The sequence below is a fragment of the Hemitrygon akajei genome, chromosome 31 (assembly GCF_048418815.1).
Source record: "Hemitrygon akajei chromosome 31, sHemAka1.3, whole genome shotgun sequence".
In the NCBI taxonomy this organism is placed as follows: domain Eukaryota; kingdom Metazoa; phylum Chordata; class Chondrichthyes; order Myliobatiformes; family Dasyatidae; genus Hemitrygon; species Hemitrygon akajei.
Window position 1 is genome coordinate 16,030,241 of NC_133154.1, and position 22,339 is coordinate 16,052,579.

Below are 22,339 nucleotides of genomic sequence, written 5' to 3' on the forward strand. Positions count from 1 at the left end.
CAGGTACATGTTTAACCTTGGTGCTGAGAGGTACGTTGTATTTGTACAGTTTTTATGACATTGCCTCAATTTTTAAGAAGTTTTACTGAGCTACAGAATTCCCCTGAGAAAGAGGAAGGTTCCAGTGGAAGAGGCAGTGTATTACCAAGGCCGCACTAGGAGAGGATCAAAGTGTGGAAGGAAGTGTACATTCCTAACAAGTGTTAGCAGAAAAAAAGTTGCAGCAAAAAAAAATCACATTTGGAAGCTATCAGCTTTTGTTCATAACCCAAATGTTGTCTATTTCTCTGAGCCAATAATTTTGATTGGATCAATGCCCACTTCTTGCACTTACTGTTTGCTTTAAAGTGGAAAGGAAAATTCTGGTTTGTGCCTTAGTAATGGGTAGGTTCAAATACCACTTCTTTTAGCTCCTCCTAAAACTCTTGCATCTTTAATGACAAACAGCGCACCTAAAAATTTAAATTTTCGGAAAAGTTTTCAAAAATGGGTACCACGTACAACTGAGTCTACAATAATGATCAGTTATAATGTTCGGGAAAATGTCTTAGATACCAATTATCCCGCCTGATTGACCCCTCCAACACAATCGGCTCAGTTTCCTGTCCAGCTTAGTTTTGTCATGAGCGTCAGTGGCCCAAGGATGACCAGTGAAAGCAGTGACCTTTATCTGGAAAGGAATGCTTTTCCCATGGTCAACTCTAAGTTGGTTGCTCCAGAGTCAGACATAAAAATAATCAGATTCAAAAATAAAATGTCTGATGTTTTCAAGTTCAAGTTTATTGTCACCTGACTGTACATATATACAACCAAATGAAACAGTGTCCCTCTGGGCCACAGTGTATCCACAAAATATGTATCACACACACAGCACATTAACAATATTACCACAAACGATTTAATAATAAAATATAATTCAAAGCGCACATAGTGTGCAGCAGAGGTAAACGGTAAACAGTGAACAGTACAATAAACAGTAAATAGCTCGGTATCCTAGCAACACACACAAAATGCTGGTGGAACGCAGCAGGCCAGGCAGCATCTATAGGAAGAAGCACTGTCTCGGCCCGAAACGTCAACAGTGCTTCTTCCTATAGATGCTGCCTGGCCTGATGCGTTGCACCAGCACTTTGTGAGTGTTGTTTGAATTTCCAGCATCTGAAGATTTCCTCGTGTTCGGTATCCTAGCGATGAGATCTTGGTGGTCACAGGGTATTCATTAGTCTCACAGCCTGAGGGAGGAAGACGTTACTCAGTCGGGTAATCCTGTACCACCTCCCTGACGATAATGGGTCAAAGAGATTGTGGCTGTTAGAGATCTTCAACAATGCTTTGGGCCCTACGCTCCTGGGAAATGTCACAAACAGTTGGGAGAGAAACCCCAGTGATCCTCTTGGCGGGTTTTACTACCCTCTGTAGGGTCTTGAGGTCCAATGCTTCGCAGCTTCCGTACCACACAATGATCCAGCACGACTGGACACTCTCAACGGTGCTCCTGTGGAAAGATGTTAGAATAGGAGTGGGGAGACTTGTACACCTCAGTCTCCTCAGAAAGTGCAGATGATGTGGTGCCTTCCTATCTAGTGAGGAGGTGTTGTGGTTCCAGGGTCTGTTATGTGCACACCAAGGAACTTTGTGCTCCTCACTCTCACCAAAGCAGAGCCATTGATGTGCAATGGAGAATAGTCGGCCCGTGAATTCCTGGACTTCACGATCATCTCTTTTGTCTTGTCCACATTGAAACTCAGGTTGTTGTTCTCACACCACGACAAGCCCCTCTGCCGACTCATCGTTGTTGCCGATGAGGCCGGCCACTGTTGTATCATCAGCGAACTTGATGATGCAGTTTGAGGTGGGTCTGGCAGTGCAGTCGTGAGTCAGCAGCATGAATGGGAGTGAGCTGAACACACAGCCCCAGGGCAGCAGTGTTCAGCGTGATGGAGCTTGAGATGTTGCTGCCAACTGATGTTTGTGCATTTTACACAGTCCTGTGTAGGTCTGTAGTCTAGTGCAGCTTTCTCTGTGGTTGTTTTTACGTAGTTCAGTCTAGTTTTTGTACTGTGTCATGTAACACCATGGTCCTGAAAAACATTGTCTCATTTTTACTGTGTACTGTACCAGCAGTTATGGTCGAAATGACAATAAAAGTGGCTTGACTTGACTTGAACTCTGACTGATTACAGTCTTACTGCAAAGGAGTTACAGAGAGCGGTGTGGAGTCCCAACAAGGACAGTTTACCCTCCAGCCTCCAAGGGAAGATCGTGTTAAACACTAGGCTGAAATGGATGAATAGCAACCTGGTATATGAGGCAATGGAATATTTCAACATTACAATTGAATACATTTAGGCATTGTGTTTAGATACGTACCCACTTAAAGGGAATTTTGTATGCATATTTCCTTTTTAGTATATCTTCCTTTTTATAGGGAACTTTAGTTAAACTACAAATTTTGAATCCACTAAATATATTATTCAAGGAATAATTATATATTTAAGTTAGATTTTATTTCACTTATATGAAGTTTTATAGAACATAATTGCATGGAAACATCATGTTTGCCAGTATGAAGACCAGAGCAATGCCAGGTGTAACAGCAAATAAACGATAATTACCAACACTAATTACCTTATCACGCTGTTGTGTTAGATATCGGTGGTTGGTTTTCATTGAGAATGAGGAGGCCTGTTTTGAGACACCTCTGTCAGGCTGTAAAAAATGATGCATCCTTAAGAACATACTGCAAGTAACAATCAGTATACCTATTTAAAGGCACACAAGCCATATTACAACCCTTTTCAATTGTCTCCTGCACACAGTACCTGGCTCCCCCCGCTGCTTTAGCTAATTAACTGCGTCAAAGAAAACAGAATCAGAATCAGGTTTAGTATCACTGGCATACGTCGTGAAATTTGTTAACTTGGCGGCAGCAGTTCAATGCAATACATAATAATAAACTGAATTACAGTAACTACATAAAACATAAGTTAAATAAGTAGTGCAAAACAGAAATAAAAAAAGTAATGAGGTAGTGTTCGTGGGTTCAATGCCCATTCAGAAATCTGATGGCAGATGGGGAGAAGCTGTTCCTGAATCGTTAATCGTTGAGTGTGCGCCTTCAGGCTTCTGTACCTTCTTCCTGATGTTAACAATGAGAAGCAGGCATGCCTTGGATGGTGAGGGTCCTTAATGATGGACGCCGCCTTTTTGAGGCACCGCTCCTTGAAGATGTCCTGGATACAGAGGCTAGTGCCCATGATGGAGCTGACTGAGTTCACAATGTTCTGCAACTTACTTTGATCCTGTGCAGTATCACCACCCCCCACCCACCCAACCAGACGGAGATGCAGCCAGTTTGAATACTCTCCACAGTACATCTGCAGAAATTTGCAAGTGTTTTTGGTGCCATTCCAAATCTCCTCGAACTCCTAATGAAATATGGCCACTGTTGTACCTTCTTTGTAACTGCATCGATATGTTAGGTCCAGGTAGAATTCTGAGAGATATTGACACCCAGGAACTTGTAGTTGCTCGTTCACTCCACGTCCGATCCCTTTATGAGTACTGGTGTGTCTTCCCTCATCTTACCCTTTCTGAAGTCCACAATCAGCTCGTTGGTCTTACTGATGTTGAGAGCAAGGTTGCTACTGCGACAGCACTCAACTTGCTGGTTTGTCTCACTCCTGTACGCCTTTTCACCACCATCTGAGGTTTTGCCAACAATGGTTGTATCATCAGCTAATTTAAAGATGGTGTTTGAGCTGTTTCTGGCCACGCAGCCACGGGTGTAGAGAGAGTAGAGCTAAGCAAACATCCCTGAGGTGCGTCAGTGTTGATTGCCAGTGAGGTGGAGAAGTTATTTCTGATCCGCACAAATTGTGGTCTTCCGGTTAGGAAGACGAGGATCCAGCTGCAGAGGGAATAGCATTCATACTGAGTGGGATCTTCTCATCACTAAACTATTGCTCTTTAGGAACTGGTAATAAAATCAAGTCGTCACTTTTTATTGTCATTTCGACCATAACTGCTGGTACAGTACACGGTAAAAACGAGTCAACGTTTTTCAGGACCATGGTGCTACATGAACAATACAAAAACTACACTGAACTACGTAAACCGACACAAAAACTACACTAGACTACAGACCTACCCAGGACTGCATAAAGTACACAGAACAGTGCAAGCATTACAATAAATAATAAACAAGACAATAGGCACAGCAGAGGGCAGTAGGTTGGCAGTCTGATAGCTTGGGGGAGAAACTGTTAGATAAATAAACAGCCGAATGGCGGCATCCGGGATTCCGTCCGTTTCTGTACTCCCGCCGAGTATTTCGTTGCCACAGGTGTAGTCCGATTTAATGTCCACTGGAGCGTAGGATGGACGGGAGAGCTGGCCGGCTGGGGCTTGCTTTTTTCCTGGCACGGACTCCTGCCCGCTCGCCTCGCTTCCGCTTCCTCGCACACCGCTTCTGCTGTCCCCAATTCCGGCCGCTGGCATCAGGCCCGATTCCCTCAGCAAGCCGAGATCACGCAATCTAACCAGCAGAATCAATTCTGAACCAGTTAAAACCGGGACTTGGTTTAGGCCCATTGAACTCTTTACCCTTTCCCTACCCCCCTCTGATGCTTCAATATCTTCATCAGCTTCCACAAAAGCAAAATACTGCAGACTCCAGAATTCTGAGATGCAAGAGAAAACTCTGGTTACACTCAGTCGATTGGACAGCAGCGCGTGCAGAGTGAAACAGAATTCTTTAATTCTGATCGTCCTCTTACAACAAGTCTCCACGGATGCCAACTGGCCATTTCAGCACTTACAGCAATTTCCATTTTGTTTTAAGTAGCTGTGAAGGACTCATTCACAAATAAGAGAGAACCTGCAGATGCTGGAAATCCGAGCAACACTGATTCACCCCATCTTTCTTTCCTATCCTCTATATCCCACATTTCTTCATTCCTTTGTCAGACTGCAAAATGTTGCTCCTAATGCAAGCAGGAAGGATTAAACCAGATTAGTTCAGATCTGTCGGTTGCCTTAATGTGGTGGATAGAACCGTATGCAAGGTCGCATATAGACAACTTGAGGATATAATAATAACTACAAGTGAGTCTTTGAATCACACGGAATTAGAAGTGGAATTATGAGATGGCTGGTATCAGGAAACAGGCACAGGGGTGGGGGGTAGGTTTTAATAATTTCTCCAGGAATCTAATGTCGACTGTTTGCTTTTTTCTGTAGATGCTGCCTGGTCTGCTGAGTTCCTCCAGCAGTTTGTGTGTGTTCCAGCATCTGCAGATTTTCTCTAGTCTGTCTCTAGGGATCATGTAGAGATGCTTCAGTTTTTTTTAAATTAGTTTTTTAATACATTTTCTACATAGCTACAGATAAAAAAAACCCAGATCAAAATGAACATTAATACAGTGCAAAAATAAACATACAATAATAATATGATACAAAGAAAGATAATTGAGAAAGCACCCAAATTGAAGACATGTAAAATTAGTATCCTCCCCAAGCCCCGCAACAAAAAAAACTCCAGACCAACCACAACACAATATAGAGAATATAAATCAGGACAATCAAACCCCCAAAACTGTAAATACACTTAGCAACGGAAGATATTAATGCCTACTACCAACAAAAAAAAAGGAGCTGAAAGCAAGGGACCGAAAAAAAACCCTAGTCAAGAGGAAGGTTATGAAAGTACTCAATAAAAGGTCCCCAGACCTTATGGAACTTTAAATCCGAATTAAGAACTGAATAATAAATTTTTTCAAGGTCTAAGCAGGCCATAATATCGTTAAGCCATTGAGCATGGGTGGGCGGGGCAACATCTCTCCATCTAAGGAGGATTAAACGTCTAGCCAGGAGAGAGGCAAAAGATAATATTCGACACTTAGTCGAACTCAGACGTAAATCTGTCTCACCCCAGAAACCGAACAAAGCAATTAAAGGGTTAAGTTCTAGGTGGTGATTCAGAATACGCGATAACGCTATGAAGACATCTTTCCAAAATTTCTCCAAGCTAGGACAAAGCCAGTACATATGAATGAGAGAGGCCACGCCCCTTTTGCATTTATCACAAAGCGGACTGATGTTAGGGTAAAATCGAGATAATTTAGATTTAGACACATGGGCTCTATGAACAATCTTAAGCTGTAAAAGGCAATGGCGAACACAAAGAGAGGTTGAATTAACCGATTTGAGAATCGAGTCCCAAGCCTCATCAGATAAGGAGGTATTTAAATCATGCTCCCATGCCATTTTAATTTTATCCACAGGGGCACGTCGTAAGGCTGCTAATTTATCACGAATAAATGATATTAAACCTTTACCTAGTGGATTAATAGAAAGAAATAGGTCCATAACATTTTTCTCAGGCATTTCAGGGAAGTTAGGAATTAAAGGAGTAATAAAATGTCTAATTTGGAGATATCTGAAAAAATGAACATTGGGCAGATTGAACTTAGCAGAGAGCTGTTGAAAAGAAGCAAAGCGATTATCAATAAAAAGATCTTCAAAATGTCTAATGCCCTTCCTATACCAATCATGGAATGCTGAGTCATACGTAGTAGGTAAAAAAAGGTGATTATGTAAGATAGGGCTAGGAAAGGAAAAACCATGGAAACCATAAAATTTCCTAAACTGAGCCCATATACGCAGAGTGTATCTAACAAGAGGATTAACTATTAATCTGGACAAACTACTAGGGAGTACAGAGCCAAGAAGTGCAGAGATAGATAATTCTTTAGTGGAGCTCAACTCCATTGCCACCCAATTAGGGCACTCGGGTTGGCCATGAAAAAAAGATCAAAAGGTAGCACAACGTATATTGGCTGCCCAATAATATAAACGAAAGTTAGGTAAAGCCATGCCACCCTCCTTTTTAGATTTTTGGAGACAACCTTTATTAATTCTAGAGCGCTTATTCTTCCACAGATATGACAAAATAATAGAGTCTAAGGAATCAAAAAAAGATTTAGGAATAAAAATTGGGATTGATTGAAATAAATATAAAAGTTTAGGGAGAACATACATTTTAACAACATTAATACGACCTACCAAAGACATAGAAAGAGGTGACCATTGTAACAGACTCTGTTTAATAGTATATGAAAGATTGGCAAAATTTTCACGAAAGAGATCTTTAAACTTCCTTGTGGCTGTAATCCCAAGATCAGTAAATTGATTATGAACTACTTTAAAAGGGAGATCACGAAATGTTAATTCTCAGTTTTTAATGTTTATGACTCAGTTGCAGGTTGACACAAGCAGATGGGAGGGAGAGAGGCCAATTAAACTTCAGGTTCATGGGCTTCGAAGTTTAAAGCAATAAAGCACTCTTCTAGCAGTGCAAAGCCTCTGAGGTCTTCCGTTGGCTCTCCACACTATACCTCGTATCCCAAGGGTAGAAAGCAGGATGACACCAGGGCTGAAAGGGTTAATCTGAGGATAGACTGGACTGAAACATGGTCTACCGGAGAAGCAAGGCATACTTAAGAGCTCGTAACGAAAGAGGGACTTGTTGGAGGAATTAACTTCCAAAATGTGGTAAATCCAGGACAAGCCCTTTGACATCTGGGACTGAATCACTTTGCAGATTGTACAGGAAAATTGGAATTCGCACCCCAAAAGGTTGCTGATTCTAGAGATCAGCTGCCTTCATTTTGGATATACATTAAAGATGCAGAGGTTTGGGGCTGAAGATATACAGCTGCAGTTCATAGCCACTGCTATCTAACTGCCTGCACTCATCTTCGATGTATATCCTGCCCTACTGGACTTTACAGTGCCCTCCTTGAAGGAAGCTTCCCCTCACCGTGCCTTGCTCAGTACTCTAAGATGTAAGAGCTTGAGGAGATTTGGTTTGCCATCTACAGTGGGGAGCATTCTAACTGGCTGCATCACCATCCGGTCTAGTATGGGAGGGGTGGCTACCACAAAGGATCGAAGTAAGTTGCAATAAGTTGTAAAATCAGTCAGCTCCATCATGGGCACTGGCCTCTGTAGTATCCAAGACACCTTCAAGGAGCAGTACCTCAGAAAGGCGGCGTCCATCATTGAGGCCCCCCACCATCCGGGACATGCCCTCTTCTCATTGTTCCCATCAGGAAGGAGGTACAAAAGCCTGAATGCACACTCTCAATGATTCAGGAATAGCTTCTTCCCCTCTGTCATCTGATTTCTGAATGGACATTGAACCCATGAACACTACCTCACTACCTTTTTATTTCACAAACAAGAAAATCTGCAAATGCTGGAAATCCAAGCAACACACACAGAAGTTCCTAAGTTCCTCCAGCATTTTGTGTGTGTCACTTTTTTAAAAATTATTTCTGTTTTGCACCACTTATTTTAACTTAACTATTTAATATACATATATATTTACAGTAAATAATTTTTTCTCTCTATTTTTTCTCTATAGTTTTTTTCCTTTATATTTATCAAGCATTGAATTGTACTGCTGCTGCATAGTTAATAAATTTCACAACATATGCTGGTGATATTAAACCTGATTCTGATTTCACCTCTAATTGCAAGAATTAAGCTCTTGAATACAAGTTGCACTGAGCACTGTTCAAAATGCCTGGAGCAGATTTGGATCAGCGTTGGTCTGTTTGTTCACTTCCCTTTGAAACGACAATCCAAATGTAGGTTGCCTGCAGCTTCAGGCCCCCGGGCGTCGACATCTCAGAGGATCTGTCCTGTGCCCGACATACTGATGCAATCGCAAAGAAGCCAAGCCAGCAGCTCAGCTTGAGGAGGTTTGGTTTGTCACCAAGTCTAGCAAACTTCTACCTATTGGTGGCGGTGAGCTTTCTGATTGGCCGCCTCCCCACCTGGAACGGAAGCTCCAATGCACAGGATCGCAAGAGGGTCAACGACTCAGCCAGCTCCATCACGGGCACAACCCTCCCCAACGTCAAGGAAATCTTCCAAAGGCAGTGCCTCAGGAAGGTGGCCTCCATCATTAAGGACCTCCACCACCCAGGACATGCCCTCTTCTCATTGCTATTACCAGGGCGGAAGCATGGAAGTCTGAAAACCCACATTCAACATTTTAGGAACAGATTCTTCCCCTATGCCATCGGATTTCTGAACAGTCCGTGAACCTGTAAACACTACCTCACTGTTCCTCTTCTGGACTTTTTATTTATTTGTGACTCAGTCAGTTTTGAATATTGAATGATCTTTATTGTCATTATACATAGGTACAATGAAACTCTGTTTGGCTTCCTCTCAGGCAATCAAACAAAGCAGTAGATAAAAACAAGACAGTAATAGAAAAACAGTATTAAATAGATAAGTAGCAGAAAATAAGTTGCAGCAGCACCAGAATGTCACAGTAATGCACAAAGTGCCGTTAGTGCGAGTATTTGAGTCCTTGTGTGTGCTCACAGTTTCAGTCATTGTTCTGTGGGAGTGGTGTGATGGAGGCCACGGCTCTGGGGTAGAAGCTGTTCCTCAGTCTATTTGTTCTGGCTTTTAGTGTCCTGAACCTTTTGCTGGACGGCAGCGGGTCAAACAGGGAGTGGCAGGGGTGTGTGGTGTCTCTGGTTATGCTGATTGCTTTCCTCCTGAGTCTGCTGGAGTAGATGGTGTCCAGTCCTGGGAGCTCCATCCTTTTTATCTCTTACTCTGGACTGCTGCTACAAAGCTACACATTGAATGACATATCACTGGTAATAAACCTGATTTTGATTTTAGGAAACAGCCTGCAAGTTTACCGATGACACCAATGGGCATGAGTGTCAGGACGGTGGCCAAACCCAATCTTCACACGCAGACCTCAACGTCTTGGGCAGAATGGTCCGGTGAGAGCCAAACCCAAGCCTAATCTGGAGGTGTCCGATGTTATCCGCATGGAAAGCTGAGGATGAGGTGGGAGAAGATTGCAACTGCCTAGCAATCAAATCACAGAGGTGATCTTATCGAATGGCGGAGAAGGGTTAAGGGGCTGTGTGACCTCATCCTATTCTTCCTTCTGTTCAAACGTGGTGTCTGCCGTCTCAGATCAGGAAACCAAGAACGAACCCAGGAATGGAAAGGTTAATGTACGAACAGCATTTGATAGCTTTGGGCCTATGTCTCTGGAGTTTAGAAGTACGGGAGGGGGGTATCTCATTGAAATCTATCAACTATTGAAAGGCCTAGATAGAGTGGATGTAGAGAAGATGTTTCCTATAGTAGGGGAGTCTACAACCAGAGGACACTGGTAGAGTGGATGTGGTGAATATGTTTCCTACAGAGGGGGAGACTAGAACCAGAGGACACAGCTTCAGAATAGAAGGATGAAGGATAAACAGAGATGAGGAAGAAGTTCTTTAGCCAGAGTGTGGTGAGTCTGTGGAATTCATTGCCATAGATGGCTGTGGAGACTAAATCAATGGGAATATTTAAAGGGGAAGCTGATAGATTTTTGATTATTAAGGGTGTCTAAGGCTACAGGGAGAAGGCAGGAGAATGGGATTAAGAGGGAAAATAAACAGCCATGATGGAGTGGCGGAGCAGCCTCAATGGGCCGAATAGTCTAATTCTGCTCCGACGTCTTCTAGTCTCAATGGCGTATACTTGGAGCAAAATATATACCCCCATCCCTTGAAACTACCTTCAGCCTCTGCTATCCAAACCTGCTTAACATCATTCACTTTCTCCGGGCACTCCTTGTGCACCATCAGCCTTAAATCTCTTCCTAAACCTCCTTAAAACCTTCTGTTGTTGACAAGGCTTTTTGGACGCCTCCTCATTTGAGTCACTATCAGATTCTGATTAGTAACTCCCCTGAGGTGATAAAATCAAAGCCATTGCTCCATTGACACTGCCCGCTGAAACCAGTCTCAAACTGGTTCCTTGCCCAAACAGTAGTAAATGCCCTGAAGGACGCCTAATCCATTTACTGCAATACATTAACATTCTGCACACTTACCACGTCGTACTTAGTGTCTGCGGGAGCATCTCGCGTTTTGCTTCTGGAGAAAGTCCGCTGACAGAATTCCCGGTCGGTCTAAGAGGGAATATTATCCATTAAGTGTTTTTTCCTTCATTATTTTTCCTCAAACTATCCCAATATTAATTTCCCTGGGAATTCTCTCAATCATCTGCCCACATTGTGGTTGGAACTCCCACAGATGCCAGCCCTGATTTTAATTATTTGAATCTGAAGAATTTAATCCTTGCTTCTTACCAAGAATCTATTAAAATATTTATGTCTGACAATTAGACCCCAAATAAATCTCCAAAAAAAGTGGGCAAAACTATTAGTGAACAATAAAATAGCATCTGGTCGCAGGGAACCCCGCACTCTCTGACCCAGGAGCCGGCTGGCCAGAAGGTGCCCTCTCAACTTCCAAAAAATGTATTATCCTCACACAGGGAAGTCCCACAGAGAATTCTTGGGCCTCGTCACCATGGCCACCATCCCCCACCCACAAGAGACTGCTCTCCTAGATTAAAATGAACCCCCTGCGTCAAAGGAACCCCCTCAGACCTTAACTACTTCACTCTGGCCAACTGACACGACCTCTGTGTGTCCAAGTTGCTGGTGGGAACTGGGAGCAATTTCATAAAGTTTAACTTAACATTTTAACATACAGATAGGTGGAGGGGCAGGTTGTTATCCTTCAGCACCACGTCTGGCACCAAGGAGTGTTGGGCAGTATTTGTGCCAGATGACAAAGGCATTGCCATTAAGGAATAAGCACTGGAATTGACTGGCATAGACAGAGGATTATGAAATAGTGAATTAGTTGGACATCTTTTCCTCCCTGTCCCAGCACTGGTGATTTATTGACTTTAACGCTGCCCGACTAATTCACTGTTTCATTATCCTCCCTCTCCATGTCAGTCAATTCCAGTGCTTATTCCTTAATGGTAAAGCCTTCATCATGTTCTTAATTTGTGCAAACAGATGGGAAGTATTCGTGGAGAGTCAGACCTATCCTCCACTTGGGACAACTGCTCTGCCTGAAACCGCAAGAAATTGCAGACAGCTGTGAACACAGCCCAGTCCGTCACGCAAACCGGCCTCCTTTTCAGTCACTCTGTCCACACTTTCCACTGCCAACATAGTCAAGAAATTCTCCCACCCTGGCCATTCCCTCTTCTTCCCTCTCCCACTGGCCAGAAGATGTAAAAGCCCAAGAGCACATACCATCAGGCTCAAGGACAGCTTCTATCCCACTGTACAGACTAAAAGGTGGAAGTCTTGATCTCCTGATCTATCTCATTGAGATCCCTGCACTTTATTTGTCTACCTGCACTGCACTTTCCCTGTAACTATAACACTGATGTTTTATAAATGTACATTTGGATGGAGTGATAAGTCTGGATGGTACCCAGACAAAGGACTCCTGCATAACCACAAGAGATTCTGCAGATGCATGAAATCCAGAGCAACACACAAAATGCTGGAGGAATTCAGCAGGTCAGGCAACATTTACAGTAGTGAAGTCCTGATACAGGGTCTCGGCCCAAAACGTCGACTGTTTATTCCCTTCCATAGATGTTGCCTGACCTGCTGAGTTCCACCAGCATACAAAACCTCAGAACAGTGGGGCATCCTTTTAGAATGGAGATGAGGAAGAATTTCTTTAGCCAGAGAGTGGTGAATCCGTGGAATTCATTGCCACAGGCAGCTGTGGAGGCCAAGTCACTGGGTATATTTGAAGCAAAGTTTGATAGGTTCTTGAACTAGTCAGGACATGAAAGGATACGGGGAGAAGGCACGCAATTGGGCTTGAGAGGAAAATAGATCAGCCATGATGAAATGGCGGAGTAGACTCAATGGGTCAAATGGCCTAATTCTACTTCTATATCTTGCGGTCATATTTTGTGTGTTGCAAAGGAATTTCACCGCATCTCAGTAAAGGTGACAATAATAAACCAATATCAATACTCAGGCTAATAGTTTGCCTCCAAAAGACACTACTCTTTCCTTTTTTAATCCCTTTTCCATTTAAGTATTTATAGAATACCTTTGGGAGTTCTTTTCTTTCCCCTAATATTTTTTATGCACCATCTTTGCAGTCAAAACCCATAGCTTTTGGAGATTGATTTTTAACTTAACCAACGTCAGGAATTGTCTGTCATCTCAGCTGTTAAGAAAATATCAAGGAGATAATCACTGAAACAGGAAAAAACAGGAACAGTGACTAACCTCTTTCTGTTGAAATTTCCTGGGATAGACCTTACTCATGCTTGATTCTTCCTCGAGGCGATGGGATATTGTAGGTTCTCTTTGTGTTCTACCCACGTTGGTAGGGATGAAGGCACGATATGCCTCAGTAACTGGCCTGTTGCAAGACATGTTGAAGTGACCTCACTCAGAGTGGGTTTAACTGGGCAACAAATCCTCCATTGGGTTATCACTGACATCAGATAACTCAAACAGATTCTCTCAGACAGATAACTCATTCAGATAACTGACAGCGAGGCCATTCAGCTCATCCTACCTCCTCTGCTAGCCCTCCTCCCGTGCTCCTTTCCTTTACAGGCTCACGGAGTATTGAAACCAACCCTTCACCAATAGGGTGGCTCGGTAGCATAGTGGTTAGCACAATGCTTTACAGTGCAGGTGACCCAGGTTCAATTCCCGCTGCTGCCTGTAAGGAGTTTGTACGTTCTCCCCGTGACCACATACAGCCCAAAGATGTACCAACTGGTAGGTTAACTGGTCATTTAACTGGTTAATTGTCCCATGATTAAGCTAGGGTTAAATCCGAGTGCTGGCTCGAAGGACCAGAAGGGTTAAATCCTTGTTAAGAGTGATTTTTGGGTTCGGCACATTCACATTTAGCAACTGACTCCTCAGCCACCAATCTTCAAATCTGAATGTAAATTGTAGATTTAATCTAAATGAACAATAGCTTCCTAAAATCTGTGTTTCACAGGCCAGATAAAACTGATTAAAATTAATTTTGATGTCGGTGGTGTGGGTGCAAACCGGGTGGCGTGAAGTTTGTGTTTGGTTTCAAAGAGAACATTGTAAATATGGAATTGTCCATTGATGTTCAGCACATAAAATACCAGGCCCCACGTTCGGCCAGCCAGACTTTTCGAAAAGCATCTCTGCATGATGCCTTGTGTTGTCAAATAAGGAAGCTGCTTCATATCTACCAGTACTTTTCTCCGGTGACTCCATTCACGCAACAACAGACCTATTCCACGCTGTAGTTCAATAAATCAGTAAGTATAACCTGCCCTGCCCATCAAACGTCATTTCGTTCCCCACACATGCTCGTCAATATTCCTAGGTCCTCTGAAACACCCCAACACGAAGCCAGAGCGCGGTGACTCTTTGCACACAGCTCCCTTCTTCAATGATTGTACTCTTTGAGATCTAAATTCTGAGCCTTTAACTACCTGCACTGCACTTTCTCTGTAACTGTAACGTTCTGTTATTGTTTTCCCTCGTACTAACTCAATGTACTTATGTCTGAAATGATCCGTATGGATGGCATGCAAAGCTAAGTTTTTCACAACCTAGAGTTATAGTCATTGTTGAAGTTTTGCCCCTCATCAGGACATAGAAATATAGAAAACATACAGCACAATACAGGCCCTTGGGCCCACAAAGTTGTGCCGAACATGTCCCTACCTTAGAACTACCTAGGCTTTACCCACAGCCCTCTATTCTTCTAAGTGTGTAGCCATCCAGGAGTCTCTTCAAAGACCCTATCGATTCTGCCGCCACCATCCCTGCCTGCAGCCCATTCCACGCACTCACCGCTCTCTGAGTAAAAAACCCCTGACATCTCCTCTGGATCTACTTCCAAGCACCTTAAAACTATGTCCCCCTTGAGTAGGAAACTCACAAGAGATTCTGCAGATGCATGAAATCCAGAGCAACACACAAAATGCTGGAGGAATGCGAGGCTGTGAGTAGAAGCTTCGCGGGGATTTGCTTCCTGTAGAGTGGTGGTTGGAGGCTCCCACACATTGGAAAAAGTACAGAGCCTTGCCAGCTTACATCCCCACACATACAAACAGCTTACGGGAATGGAACCACGCTGAGACCCGGGGTGGGCCCGTATCCGGGCAAGGTCCAAAATTGTTAAGGCAAAGAGGCCACGTGCCAACTGGGATTTGTATAGATGAACACATGGCGGTCGGAAACAGGGGGCTGAAGGGCCACTATGCGATATGATTCAGTGCCTAAGTAGAAAGCTCCACTAACCCTTCTCCCAGTTACTCACCATTTCAACAGGGCCTGGCATGGGTTCAGACGGTGGATTTCCAGCCTGGAATCTGGAGATTGGTAAACACCCACACTGCCCCTTGGGACTTCACCCGGACCCCTGCATGGCCACACTGAAGCCGGAGGGTCAGTGTTCCACTGTGCCGAGGGCCACCTTCACCCGGAGCCCGAGCTGGCCACACTGAAGCCGGAGAGGCAGAGCCCCACTGTGCCGAAGACCACACCGCCCGCTGTACAGGCGCGGCTCAGTTACGAGATTATCAGCTGGCACATCCACTGCCGATCTCAGGGGAAGTCTAGGCCCATTAGTTTAGCTTCTGCTGGGAGGATGCTGCTACAGACTAACTGTATTCTGGGAAATTAAACTGATAAAGGCCGATGTTAATGGGTAAGTGAAGACCAAGTCAAAAGCAATTAATTAAGCTTGTGGAAGTATCAGGAGTTTGTGTTCAGAGGAGTTTACATGGATTTCCAATGTGTTTTCAACAAGGTCAAATTAAGGCTCATAGAGATAAATTTTTGATCTAATTGATTAAACACGATCAAAGGAAAACACTTAAACTGGAAGGAAAGGATTTGTCCTGGGATCACAAGAATGCTCTATTTGGTTTATCACGTTCTACAGCAGACACTCTGTACTGAACACCAGTGGGAGGAGATTGCCAGACGGAGAGAGAAAAAGTTTCAAGGATGTGCTGAAACCCATCGGCCCACCTCTGTAGACTAGCACAGTCCAGTGCAACAGAGGTCATCACCTTCCACCCCCCCCACCCCAACCCCCGCCTCCACCCCCACCCATCAAAGTGGCCGCCGGTGTGGATCCTTCCTGTTCTGGCCTCAAACACACATCTTCTCCATGGCAACCGTTGGTGCTACCGGGACCCCGAGGACTTGTGGAAACTGTGTGGTGGTTTCTTTCCAACTTACAGTCTTTTAACATCTTTGGAGTATTTTTTACTGTGCCCATGGTCTGTTTTTTTTTAAATCAATTATGCTATTGTTTGCACTGTTGTAACTATTGGGTTTTGTGCAGGTCTTGTAGCTTTAGTTTTTGGTTTGTTTGGTGGTAGAGTTGGTCTCCTGACTTGGTGTGTCTGGAAAGTCTTGTTTTGTCTGGTGGATTTGGAGCTCCTTTCCGGGGAACGCGCTAAGATGGTAGCGCGATATTAATATGCAGCAGCCTCTCCAGACTCTGGATTGGGGATTACCAAACGTTATGTGGATTTTCTGGTGTAGTCTGTTTTGTCGTGTGCTTTTGTGATATCATTCTGGAGAAACTTTGTCTCATTTTTTAACTGCATTGCATTTGTGGTTTCTAAATGACAATAAACTGAAACTGAACTGAACTGAACTGAAGAGTCGGGGTCTCACCATCTTCTCCTTCTTCCACTGGCTGAGAAGGTACAAGAATTTAATAAGCTGGGAACTACAGGTGCTGGACTGCTAAGACAACCTTGTCGTAGGGTTTGGAGGCTTGCGTGTCTCAGTGACCCAGAGAGCCATGATGGCTGGAGTCAGGGCCTTGTGCTTTGGTAGGGTCACCCATGCCAAAGGTCAAGGGGTAGAGGCAAGACTAAATGTGGTCCACCGGCCCTCCAGGTTTGGGGGTTCAGCTTAGGGCTAACAACCCAGACTGGTAAAAACTGTTATGGAAACAGCAATGAAGAATCATTCTACGTCTGAGTGTGACGGTATTCCCGAGTCTCCATTCAGGTCTTGTTACTGACATGATGAAGGAAGCCCTGACCAAAATTGGTTTTGGCCAAGGACGATCAGAGATGGAGGACATCATTGGTGCCCAAAATGCCAGTGGCATAACGTGGCATTAAGTAAGTCAGTTTAGATGCTGGAACGCTGGATATGGAGTTTGAATCAGATGGGGTCTGTAGCTCACAGTTTCAGCCCAGGTTTTTATTTCTCCTTATTCATACGTCTCCTCCCAATGGAGCAATGATGCCCACCGTCAACAGACACCACCCTCCCCTCACTGATTCAGTCTCTCTTGGTCCCCACCCTATCATAGACATTTCTTTGTGCCCACTTCTCTGCAACTTCTACATTTTCCTGGTCTTGATGAAAACTCAGCAATCTGAACCATTAGTACTTCATCTATCTTCACAGATACAGCTGAGTAGCCACTGTGTGTTTTCTGTTTTCTTAGGGAAGGGTCCAGGGTCCAGTTCTGGATTAGAGTTACAGATCCACCCAGCGCAGAAACAGGCCATTCAGCCCATCAGGTCTATGCCAACTATTTACAGTCTGTCCTCAGGTAACAAACGGGTTCCCTTTTTTTTTCACAGCTGTCTCAAGTTAATTTTGTCAGGTTATACAGAAGAGTCACTTGATATGGCAAATGATATGGGAACTATAATGAAAGGCATCAGGTAAGAGTGAGAAGGAAGAACAATCTCTAAAAGTAGAGAGAGGAAGCTAAGACACGAGGGATTCTGCAGATGCTGGAAATCTAGAGCAACACACACGAACTCTGGAGAAACTCAGCAGGCCAGGCAGCATCTATGGAGGAATATGACATTTCAAAGGTAAGGGGGTGTCAGGATATCAGAGCCAAGTTGTTTTACACAGGAATGTCAGAGGCAAGTTGTTTTTTTTTTACAGAGAGTGCTGGGTAGGTGGAACACACTGCCAGCAGAGATTGTAGAGGCAGATACATTAGAGACTTAGATGGGCATATAGATGATAGAAAATTTGAGGGTTATGTGGTAGGGAAAGGCTAGATTGATTTTGAGTAACACATACAAAAATGCAGGAGGAACTCAGGTCAGGTAACATCCATGGAAAGGAATAAACTGTTGACATTTTGGGCTAAGAGCCCTCATGAGCACAGGAAAGGAAGGGGGTAGAATCCAGAATAAGGTGGTGGGAAGAGGGGAATGATACAAGCTGAAGGTGGTATCTGATGCCATCTGGGTGGATGAAGTGGGAAGCTGGGAGGTGATTGGCAGAAAAGGTAAAGGGCTGGAGAATCTGGTAGGGGAGGGGAGTGGACCATAGGAGAAAGGAGAGGAGGGAGGACATCAGGGAGAGGTGTTAGGCAGGTAAGAAGAGGGAAGCAGGGAGCCATAGCGGGGAATAGAAGAGGAGGGAAGGGGGAGGGAAAAATTCACTGGAAGTTAGAGAAGTTGATGTTCATGTCACCAGGTTGGAGGCCACCCAGATGGAATATGAGGTGTTGCTCCTCCAACCTGATATGGCTTCATTGTGGCAGTAGAGAAGGCCATGAACTGACATGGCATAATGGGAGTGGGGATTGGAACTAAAATGTTTGGCCACCGAGAAATCCTGCTGGTTGCGGATGGAGCGGTGGTTCCCCTAATTTCTCCGGATCTCACCGATACACAGGAGGCTTCATCAGGAGCATTGCATACAGTGGATGACCCCAACAGATCAGTAGGTGAAGTGTTGCCTCACCTGGAAGGACTGTTTGGGGCCCTGAATGGTGGTGATGGAGGAGGTGAATGGGCTGGTGTAGCACTTTTTCCATTCGCAGGGAGAAGGTGAGTGGGGAAAGTCGAATGGACAAGGGAGTCACAGAAAGCACACTCCCTGCAGAAAGCAGAGAGTTGGCGGTGGGGAGGGATAAGAAGTATTTGGGGGTAGGAACCCATTGAAAATGGTGGAAGTTGCGGAGGATGACATGATTGGATGCAGAGGCACGTGGGTTGACAGTTAAGGACAAAAGGAACTCTATCCCTGTTAGGACGGTGGCTAGATGGGGTGAGGGCAGATGCGGGTGCAGGCAGCATTAATGGTGGAGGAGGGTAAACCCCATTCTTTTAAGAAGGAAGACATCTCTGATGTTCTAGAAAAGAAAGCCTCATCCTGAGAACAGATTTGGTGGAGACAAAGGAACTGAGAAAAGGGAGGTTATTACAGGTGATAGGGTGGAAAACAGTATCGTCGAGGTAACCACGAGAGTTGGTAGGTTTATAAAAGCAATCGGTAGACAGTTTGTTCCCAGAGACAGAGAGATCAAAAAAGGGGGAGATACGTCAGAAATAGCCAAGTGAACTTAAGGGCAGGGTGAAAGCTGGAGGCAAAATTGATTAAATTAACGAGTTCAGCATGGGTGCATGAAGCAGCACCGATGCAGTTGTTCTTTTTAGAGTAGGTTAAAAGATCAATGTTAGAGTATGTCGAAAGGTCGGCACAACATTGTGAGCCGTAGGGTTTGTACTGTGCTGTAATGTTCTATGTTCTAGATGCTGCCTGACCTTTGGAGTTCCTCCAGCATTTTCCATTTTGCGGAAGATGAAACTAGTCCTGCTGTTCACAGGAGCAAAATCTGTACATTGGACTTTTGAGTTTAACAAGATCATGGGAGGTGTTCCTACGTTGGATGTTTGTAACCCCGGGACAACCTACAGACCAGCACTTGGTCCTGGCCTACTGTGCCTTCTTTCACACTTCCAGCCACTTCTTGGAGCATGACAAAACAGATTCAGTTTGCAAAGAGATCCCTCTGCTCCTTGCTGCCGTCCATCTTTCTGCCATGAAGAACAGACCACAGAGGGCAAGGCAGTCAGCGTATGGGGAACACACACACACGATGCTGGAGGAACTCAGCAGGCCAGGTAGCATCTTTGGAAAAAGGTACAGTCAATCTTTTGGGCCCAGACCCAAAACATCGATTGTACTTTTTTCCATCGATGCTGCCTGGCCTGCCGAGTTCCTCCAGCATTTTGTGTGCGTTGTTTGGATTTCCAGCATCTGCAGATTTTCTCTTGTTTGTAATCAGAGTATAGGGACGCAGTTTATACACATAGCCAATGAACAGCCTGGACTGCAATCATTAAAGGGCAGGAGGAGCTGAACATATCAACAAAGGACACTGGATAATCACACCCTCCAACCCCCGATCTCCGTCTCAGTAAAACAGCCAGCAAAATCAAAGCCTCACCCACCCGGGACATTGTCTCTTCTCCCCCTCCTGTCGGGCAGAAGATACAAAAGCCTGAAAGCATGTACTGCCAGGCTGAAGGGCCATCAGCTTCTATCCTGCCTTTATCAGACTCTTGAACGGTCCTCTTGTATGATAAGATGGACTCTTAGCCTGAAAATCTACTTCATTATGACCTTGCACCTGCACTGCACTTTATCAATAGTTTCTTTTTAAACAGTTTATTCTGCATTGTTGTTGTTTTACCTTTCTACAGAGGCAGACAGATTCAAGAGGGTCCACGGGAGGTTCACAAGAATGAATCCAGGGATGAAAGGGTTAATAAATGATGACTAATTGATGGCTCTGGGTCTGTACTCACTGGTGTTTAGAAGAATGAGGGTGAATCTCACTGAAACCTACCAAATATTGAAAGGCCCAGACTGAGTGAACGTGGAGAGGATGTTTACCTTGTTCTATCTCAGTGCACTCAGTAATGATTTGATCTGTACGGGGGACAAGCTTTTCAAGGCACCTTGGGACATGTGGGCAAAATGAAGCCAATGCTTCATTTCAGGGATTTTCCAATTTAGTCTTTCCCATCCCACACTCTTAATACCCTTGGGGAAATTATGGTACAATCAATCCCCAGTTTCTAGGGAGAACCTCACAAAAATTCCCGTGACCCTCCCACAACTTTAAACTCCTTCTTCTCAAATCTACAGCCACGCTCATGGTGCAGGAGTACAGCCAAGATGTGTTGGGGAGAAAACAGGTGTGGTTGAAGCTTTTTGTCAGTGACATGAGGGTGCAGAGAGATGGCCCAGGGACTGCGTCTTGCAGTGGGCAGTGCTGGAGACACGCAGCACTCACAGTCTGGTTCAGATGTGCCATTCTGACTGTGACCGTCTGGGCTTCCCCTCGCCTGGTGCTCTGCTTCCCTCCCACAACCTAAACGCCAGCTAGTTGTTCGGTCAATCTGTTACTTCAAGTTATCCCCAAGTGCAGGTGGGTGGCAGGAGAACTAGTGGCAAGGCAACATAGTGGTTAGCTCAGTGCTTTACAGTACGTTCGATTCCTGCCGCGGGCCTGTAAGGAGTCTGTACGTTCTGCATGGGTTTCCTCCCACAGTCCAAAGACGTACCGGTTGGCCATTGTAAACTGTTCCATGATTAGGCTCAGATTAAACTGGGGGATTGCTGTAAGGCCGGAACGACCTACCTCACTGACAATAATAATCGGGAGCAGTCAATGGGCATGTGGGTGAGCAAAAGTTACAACTTAGAGAACACCAATGATGGAATGTTCTGAGAGCTGGCACGGACTTGAAGGGCTGAACAGCCTCCTAGATTGCAAGAAACTATGGAAAGTGCAGCTCAGTCTCAAAGGCAGCTATCCTGCTTCAGTCTGACTCTTGAATAGACCAGTTATACGCTAAAGTATGAATTCTCGATTTCCCAATCTACCTCGTCGTGGCCCCTTCCACTTAATCTGTCGACCTGCACAGCACTCCCTCTGTAACTCTAACACTATATTCCGCATTCTGCTTTTCTTTTCACTCACTTACTGCCCGTTATGCCACTGGTGTTTACGGCAGCAATGAATACCCTCCATCTCTGTCTGTACAGAAGGAATCTTCATTGCTGTTTCCGTACAATCGTTTTCTGACCAGTCAGGGTTGTTAGCCTGGAGCTGAACCCCCGAACCTGGAGGACAGGAGGACTGGTGGTCCACTCAGTCTGGCCTCTACCCTTTCACCTAGGTGACCCTACCAAGAGCCAAAGCACAAGGCCCTGACTCCAGGCAACATAGCTCTCTGGGTTATCGAGGCAGGCAAAGCCTCCAACCCTTAGAATAAGGTTGTGACCCTCCTGGAGGTTTCTTTTCACTACCTCAATGTAACTAGGTATGGAATAATCTGTCTGTCTAGGGGACATAGCCTCAGGATCTGGGGGAGTCAATTTAGGATGGAGATGAGGAGGAACTGCTTTTTCCCAAACTCTGCCCAATAGACCAGTGGAGACTACCTCAAGGCAAAGTTGGACAGATTTTTGACAAGTTTGGATAGACTTTTGCAATAGTAGGGGAATTAATGGTTACGGGGGAAAGGAAGGTAGGTGGAGATGAATCTGTGCTCAGATCAGCCATGATCTTATTGAATGGTGGAGCAGGCTCAACGGGCCAGATGGCCGACTCCTGTTCCTAGTTCTTATGTTCAAAGCAAAAGCTTTTTACCTATAATA

General features: G+C 44.7%; 1 protein-coding gene across 10 annotated transcripts in view; it reads right to left on the reverse strand.

Moving 5' to 3' along the window:
• Positions 1–22,339, reverse strand: part of LOC140719429 (myosin phosphatase Rho-interacting protein-like) — a 290,247-nt gene that overhangs the window by 194,056 nt on the left and 73,852 nt on the right. For all 10 annotated transcript variants that reach the window (XM_073034091.1, XM_073034087.1, XM_073034090.1 and 7 more), the window contains exons 6-8: positions 13,160–13,295; positions 10,931–11,008; positions 2,629–2,709 (exon numbers count right to left, since the gene is read on the reverse strand). In XM_073034091.1, the coding sequence (XP_072890192.1) occupies positions 2,629–2,709; positions 10,931–11,008; positions 13,160–13,295 (295 nt within the window). The remainder of the gene's footprint in view (positions 1–2,628; positions 2,710–10,930; positions 11,009–13,159; positions 13,296–22,339) is intronic.